The sequence below is a fragment of the Limulus polyphemus genome, unplaced genomic scaffold (genome assembly GCF_000517525.1).
Source record: "Limulus polyphemus unplaced genomic scaffold, Limulus_polyphemus-2.1.2 Scaffold2740, whole genome shotgun sequence".
Taxonomy (NCBI): Eukaryota; Metazoa; Arthropoda; class Merostomata; order Xiphosura; family Limulidae; genus Limulus; species Limulus polyphemus.
The window spans coordinates 49934-58151 of NW_013668350.1; the positions used below are offsets into that span (position 1 = coordinate 49934).

Here is an 8218-nt window from a genome sequence, read left to right on the forward strand (position 1 = left end):
TTCGAACCCTCGACCCGCAGATTGCGAGTCGAGCACCCTAACCAACCTAAATGATTAGCATACACTGAATCAACAACTCGGTACCCTCGCTATTAACGACACATCCAGATGTACATACAATACGCAATTCTAATGAAAACATTTAACATCGAAAATATAATATGATTAAAACTGAACTACTGACTTTAAGATAAATTAAAAAAAAAAAACGTAACTCGAAGACTACAAATAGAAAACCGTCAAAAAGGTAAACAATGTTTCCAAAACTAGAAAAACATTACAAGTCAAATAGTTTTCAAAACTTACATACGTTATACACAGACATGGCAACACAGTTTTCCAGACAACAATTTACCTTGCACAATATGAAGCAATATAATACTTTAACATGTTAAAAAGAATACAAAGTAAACAGAAAAGAAAACAATACAAATTAATACAAATAATACGGCCAGTAGAAAACGTTGACAATCAGGAAACCAATAGGAAAGACAATTCTACTGATCTTGTCAATTCGCTTGGCACATCCTCTGGCGGGTAATAGCATCAGCGAAGAAATTTCCCGAATGTTCATCACGTCTTGTATGCTGGAAACCTACAGTTTCAGACAAATCAGACTTAATTATTGATGTAGTTGTATATCCAAGAGTTTATATAAAACTCCATGCTGTATGTTAAATATATAAAGCACTAATAATACGTTTCTCTTATCTGACATCTATACATTCTTCAACTAATACAGTCACTCGACATTTCTTTGGTTAATAAAATTAATAAATATTTTAGGCCTAAGTACGTCTCTGATAAGACGAATTGGGACGAATGTTAAATCCACTCAAAGTCTAATCGCATATTGGATGCATTACGATTTTAATATATTGTGTTCTTAGGTTTTTATTTCCATGCTACAACTGCGCGGTGGAGTACAGTTCCATCCTGTCGCGGCTTATTGCAATTTAATTCAAAAACATCGGCGCGTGCTGCATTTTAGTTCCATGATGAGCTTGGTAAGTAGTTCCATGCTGTCGGTTCGTACAGGAGCTTAATTTCACACCACACCAAGGTTCTATATTATTGTTACTTACGTTATTATGATACTATACTGTTATCGAAGCCTGGTTTGTTTGTTTGTGTGTTTGAAGTTAAGCACAAAGCTACACAATGGGCTATCTGTGCTCTGCCCACCACGGGTATCGAAACCCGGTTTCTAGCGTTGTAAGTCCGCAGACATACCACTGTGCCACTGGGGGCCATCGAATCATGGTTCCGTGTTATTGCTGAGTAACTTATTATGACACCATACCGTTGTTACATATCAGACCAGCGTTGCATGCTATTGTTGCGTACCTTATTATGACACCACGTTGTTGTTACATATCAGACCAGCGTTGCATCTTATTGTTGCGTACCTTATTATGACACCATACTGTTGTTACGTATCAGACCAGGACTGCATGTTATTGTTGCGTACCTTACTATGACACCATGTTGTTGTTGTTATATATCAGACCAGGGTTCCATGTTATTGTTGCGTACCTTATTATGACACCATGCTGTTGTTACATATCAGACCAGGGTTGCATGTTATTATTGCGTACCTTACTATGACACCATGTTGTTGTTGTTATATATCAGACCAGGGTTCCATGTTATTGTTGCGTACCTTATTATGACACCATGTTGGTGTTACATATCAGACCAGCGTTGCATGTTATTGTTGCGTACCTTATTATGACACCATGCTGTTGTTACATGTCAGACCAGGGTTGCATGTTATTGTTGCGTACCTTATTATGACACCATGCTGTTGTTACATATCAGACCAGGGTTGCATGTTATTGTTGCGTACCTTATTATGACACCATGCTGTTGTTGTTACATATCAGACCAGGGTTGCATGTTATTGTTGCGTACCTTATTATGACACCATGCTGTTGTTACATACCAGACCATGGATCCACGTTATTTTATCATTGAACCATCAACGGAAACTATAGTGGTTAGTAATAGTAAGAAAAATAATAGATGTTTGGGTAAAAATACAATACATGTATACATATTTAGGTACAAAGTAAATATCTAAAAATAAAGCCTCAAGTCTCAAAACTCCATTTGTTATCGATAGATTTAAGGTGAACCACGGCGCAGAAATCCGTTTTCACAAAGGAATATTGTGTTTGGAAAAACAACGTCAGCGATGGAAATTATTGTTTGTTTGTTCTGAATTTCGCGCAAAGCTACACGAGGGCTATCTGCGCTAGCCGTCCCTAATTTAGCAGTGTAAGACTAGAGGGAAGGCAGCTAGTCATCACCACCCACCGCCGACTCTTGGGCTATTCTATTACCAACGAATAGTGAGATTCACCGTCACATTATAACGCCCCCACGGCTGAAAGGGTGAGCATGTTTGATGGGACGGGGATTTGAACCCGCGACCCGCAGATTGCGAGTCCCTAACCACCTGGCCATGCCGGGCCAACTTTTTAACATGAAAAGTAGATTTATCACGTACTTCAAAATAGAAAATAGATAATAAGAAAAATTACGTTTACTCTATTTAAGTGCAAAGATGCACAACGAGCTATCTATGCTCTTCCCGCAGCAGGGATCAAACCCTAAACATTACGTTATGAGCCCTCGAGCTTACTGTTGAATGCCTGGGGAGGGAAGAGAGGATTAATTGCAAAAGTGTAAAATCGTAAGACAATTATTAAGGGCTGGTTTATACAAAAGTTAGATCGAGTTGGACTTTAATGAACATTACTTTGGACTATAGTATTCATGCATATATTTCTTTATCTCTGAAGTAGGAAGGAATATCTTGAAATGCTGCTCGCATAATCCTTGAAATGAAAGCTTTTAAAACTGTACACAATTTCAACAATAGATATAAGTAGCATAATATAAATGGAACACCAGAACTTCAGAACTAATTCAGTTTATTCTTTTTTTTGTTGTTGTTTTTTTGCTGAAGATTTTTTACACCAAAACCCACGTATGCTGAATCTATATTACCTCAATATGAGATCGTTGTAAGCCTTTGAGCTTATGTAATGCTAAACATATTGAATTAGATACAATGAATTCTGCAAGATTATCCATTCGAATAAACTAAGTTTGAGACTGACTGAATGAGGATGTTTTTTCTTACTTTTGGATAATAAATGGCGAACCACATCCGAGCATCGCAAACTTACAATCCAACTTCAAGGATAAAATTCCTGACAGCTTTAAAGTTATAGCATATGTGCAAGGCTGGCTAAAACACAATAACACAAGGGCGGATATAAGTGGGGGTCCAAAGGATCATTTTAGATTTTGTTACTCAGTTTGTGAAGCTATAGAATAAGCAATAATTATATATTCTATACAACTAATGAAGCTTATTACTTTTTAAACATATTATTAAGGAATGACATGTACCATAACAATTATACAATTAAGCCTATATGTCATTAAGCTTATGCTCTGGTCCAAGAACTGGTCCCCTCTTTCCAAAATCCTGCATACGACCGAATAAAACTAAATATCCTCAAATAATGGGTGAAACACATATATTAGATTATTCAGCAAACCATATCCTGTAAAATTTGGAATCGTAAAAAAAAAACATCTAACAGATGTTTTTAGCTTTAACTACATGCTACATTATAAGATAATCAGATTTTTTTCATCACGAAATACAATACAAATTACAGAAGTGGCAAATATATATATATATATATGTACGAACATCTTCACTTCCACACCACTGAATACGTACTTTATTGATATTTCGCGCTTAAGCCAAAACATTACTCTGGAAAACAAAACAAAGAAACAGTAATTAACCATCGTGTAAACAGATCGATTGATAATGTTAAAAATAACTTACGGGCACAATCAAAGTAGCATTAACTTCGCCATCTTCTGCTTTAAATTTCTGGACGTTTCCCCGTTTTCTTGCCAAGTAGCTGACAAATGTAAATTCTATCAAGGCAGCGAAGACAAAAAAAGTGCACGTGCCCATCCAGACATCTAAGGCTTTAACATAAGAAACCGGTGCCAGATTAGACTGTTGATCACTACTCTCGGACGAAATGGTCAGCAAAGTGGTGACACCTAATGTAATTCGAGCAGGAATGGCGTCGACGTCGAGCCAGAAGGAGACCCATGATATAAAGACGATGAGGGTCGAAGGAAGATAGTACTGAACGAGATAATGACCAATGGATCGTTTCAGATCAAGTCTGGCTTGTAGGCAGCTGTATTCACCTGTGAATAAATCTGAATCAGTACAGCGTCAGAATCTTCCTTCTTACACCTATCCACAACATACTTCACAGATTTAGCATATACAAACAGACTTTAAAATATAGAATGACCTATACATAGTTTGGCTTGTAGGCAGCTGTACTCACCCGTGAACAAATCAGAAATCTGAATCAGTACAACGTCAGAATCATCCTTCTCTCTGTTTGTAGTATGCTAAATCTGGGAAGTATGTTGTGGGTTGGTGTCTTTAAAATATAGAATAATCTATACATAGCTTGGCTTGTAGGCAGCTCTACTCACCTGTGAACAAATCTGAATCAGTACAACGTCAGAATCATCCTTCTTACACCAACCCACAACATACTTCACAGATTTAGCATATACAAACATACTTTAAAATATAGAATAATCTATACATAGCTTGGCTTGTAGGCAGCTCTACTCACCTGTGAACAAATCAGAAATCTGAATCAATACAATGTCCGAATCTTCCTTCTTACATCAACCTACAACATACTTCACAGATTTAGGTTACACATATGGACTTTAGAATATATAATATATCTTTAAACTACAAGAGGATAATACATTCTAGGGTCTTAATTACCTCATTTTTGAACAAAACCGTGTTGTAATTATGAAGTGTGTTCTGTAAAAGGTGAATTCTGGGCTTAAGATTGTTATGGAAGATATTTATATTATGGTTTCCTTGATTTCTTAACAAATTCTTTAAACTGGTGTTCATGATCCATATTGATAATTATTAAAATAAATCTATTAACAGAGGCATTAAAGTTATTGTAAAAGTTTTAAAACTACTCAAAATTTATAAAACTTTAATTAGTTTTCATTTATGCAAACAACTATGTACAACATATATGTTAGTATAATTAGTTAATAAATATTCAGCTTAATTAAGCAGTTAGAAATAAACTTAAGTGAACATGATGGTTTAAATGTCTTCGACTAGATAGATATTTCAAGAAATCACTGTCAAGTTAAGTTTGACATAAACGTTAGGTTTAACGGCAGTTACAGGACTTTGTATTTTAGGCTTAGCAACATAGTTGAGTGTAGGAAAGATACCTCCTGCTTACTATTTAAACTCACAGTTTTTCACATTTTTCAAGACCAAATTGCATTGATCAACGGTTGCATGGTATCCAGGTGATGTCCCGATTTTGATCCATCATTACAATTTTCAAACATTTTACTTCAAATATTGCAAAATAAATTGTGTCTGAAAAATATCATTTTTTAAGTATGAGTTCAATGACAGTATGTTAAGGCATTATGAATGCCAACTTCACGCCACTGTTTTATCTCATACACTCTTGCGTAATTTAATCAAGTTCACATCGTTACAGCTGTTGTCAACCGGTTTGCCACTATAGATACCATCTCAACCACTGTTGTATCTGTCTAAATAGCCCTGGTATTGGGTGAATGCCTCGTCGGTATTGGATATAGCAGATATAGTATGGTTGAAAAATCATTATACAGTGTTTAATTTCACTCGGCTGTTCTTATTAATATTATATGCCAAATGTCAAACATATAAATATTTGTTTTAAAAATAGAATATATATATATATATATATGGGTGTTACTTCCGCCAGTACCTCAAAAACCAGGGCACATAGCATAAATATTCACTTTATGGCGTATACCCAGGTGGTACATGTTTATTTTGTAGCTGCCTTGGTTTCTTTTTCCTTATTTTCTTTCGTGTTCTACGTAATGTTACAATTAATTATTTTTTCATCTAAGGTTTGAATATGCTGTGCTAAATTCACGCTATTCTTCCTTATGAAGTAATATTTTTTCCTTTTTTTAAATATATATATATATATATATATTTATTTCCTAATCCCTCTTTTTCGACATACTTTTGCTTTATTAAAATTTCAATTTAATCTATAAAATCTATTGTAAATGCATTTGCAAAATTAATAAATTCTTGAAATGTGGATTATGTTAAGAAAGCCTATATTATATCAGCACATACAGTTAGAAGGTAACAGGAAATATATTAATTTACATTATATTTCTTGACCTATTAAAAAAAATTTTACAAAACGGGACCGAAATTTTTGATGACCTAACAACATTATAAGGATACCATTTAACTTATAAAAGAGAACAAAAATCCACATATTTTAAAAGCTCCAAAAATATGAAGTTAAAAAGAAGGATGACCACGTCAATATCTCTAAAAGAAAGTAAAAAGACGTAATACTGTAGATTCTAGAAGAAGAAAACACTACATCACTAATTCAGTAATATACAGCGTAACAGATGTTTGAAAACTCCACAGTTAATCTAATATGTTATATTAAAAAAATATATGTATTTTTAGAGTTACAGCATTTAGTTAGAGTTACCCACCAATTTGGAAAGACTCTTTGCACACCGCCAGGCTGACCTGCTGTAGTTCAAACTGTGCAAGTTTAAGATCATTGTACATTGATACTGACTTCTCGTTCAGCCACTGCAGCTTTACCTCTCGGACAGTCTTGGAAACTAAAGGAGAAAGTGTGAGCCAATACTCCAGTCATCCCTTTTACTAGGTAACTATTTTACATTATATAAGAAACATTTGTTTATTTGTTTTGAATTTCGCGCAAAGCTACTCCAGGGCTATCTGCGCTAGCCGTTTTATATATCAAAACTAGAGTCAACACCACCCACTGCCAACTCTTGGGCTACCCTTTACCAATGAATAGGGAGATTGACCATCACATTATAATGCCTCCACGGCTGAAAGTGCGAGCATGTTCGGGTATGGGATTCGAACCCGCAACCCTAACCATAAGAAAATATATCATGTCTAATGAATAACATAAACGTCGATGAGGAGAAGTCTTCCTTCGAAATTTGACACTAAACATAAACATACAATATACTTATACATGTTGTTTGTATACATCCATCGCGAATTTACATTGTTCTAAGGGGAGAAATAAATGGGACCCTGAATGCGTTATAGGAGTGATGGTCACTTCCCATTATTCGGTCACGCAAACGTAACTAAAGAGATGGACGTGGGTGCTTTTTACTAATTACTTTCATCTAGTCAATAAGTTCGCCCCCCAATGGCGCAGCGGAATGTCTGCGGACTTACAATGCTAGAAATCAAGTTTCGATACTCGTGGAGGACAGACAACAGATAGCCCATTGTTCCCCAGTGACACAGCGGTATGTCTGCGGACTTACAACGCTAGAAACCGGATTTCGATACCCGTGGTGGGACGAGCAGGGATAGCTCATTGTGTAGCTTTGTGCTTAACCTCAAACAAACAAACAAAATTAAACAAAATATAATAATTGAAGTGACTGACTACTTGATGTTTTTATGTCAACTATTATTTTTGTTTTTAGGTTAAGACGACACTGGTGTAAATTTTAAGTAAAACAGTTGTTAAAATAAAATAAAAAATAATAGTACAAGATAAACGTTTAAAAATAAGATTGTCTTCAGTCCCAAAATACATTGAAACATTTACAGTTTGTTTGTTTTAAAGCACAAAGTTACACAAAGGGCTATCTTTTCTCTGCCCACCACGAGTATCGAAACCCAGTTTCTAGCAGTATAAGTCCGCAAACATATCCCTGTGCCACTGGGAGGGGAGGAGGCAAAACATTTACTCAATAATTTGCTGTATAAAGATGACGACTAAAAGATGTCTAGTTTATTATAATGATCCAAACATCAAGGTATTTTTATCTTTATACTTTAAGTTATTGAGTAAATGTTTTAGTTTATTATAGTGATCCAAACATCAAGGTATTTTTATCGTTATACTTTAAGTTATTGAGTAAATGTTTTAGTTTATTATAGTGATCCAAACATCAAGGTATTTTTATCTTTATACGGTAAGTTATTGAGTAAATGTTCTAGTTTATTATAGTGATCCAAACATCAAGGTATTTTTATCTTTATACGGTAAGTTATTGAGTAAAT

General features: G+C 34.9%; 1 protein-coding gene across 2 annotated transcripts in view; it reads right to left on the reverse strand.

The window, feature by feature from the left end:
- The window catches only part of LOC106467790 (glycine receptor subunit alpha-2-like), a 46872-nt gene that overhangs the window by 10148 nt on the left and 28506 nt on the right, over nucleotides 1-8218 (reverse strand). The window contains exons 6-8 of one of the 2 annotated variants that reach the window (XR_002612467.1): nucleotides 6643-6777; nucleotides 3875-4254; nucleotides 47-595 (exon numbers count right to left, since the gene is read on the reverse strand). Coding sequence is in view for 1 of the 2 variants with exons in the window: in XM_022395981.1 (XP_022251689.1) it covers nucleotides 434-595; nucleotides 3875-4254; nucleotides 6643-6777 (677 nt within the window). In the remaining variant the exon portion in view is untranslated. Of the gene's footprint in view, nucleotides 1-6; nucleotides 596-3874; nucleotides 4255-6642; nucleotides 6778-8218 lie in introns of those variants that run through there. The other variant, XM_022395981.1, reaches the window with a different exon arrangement.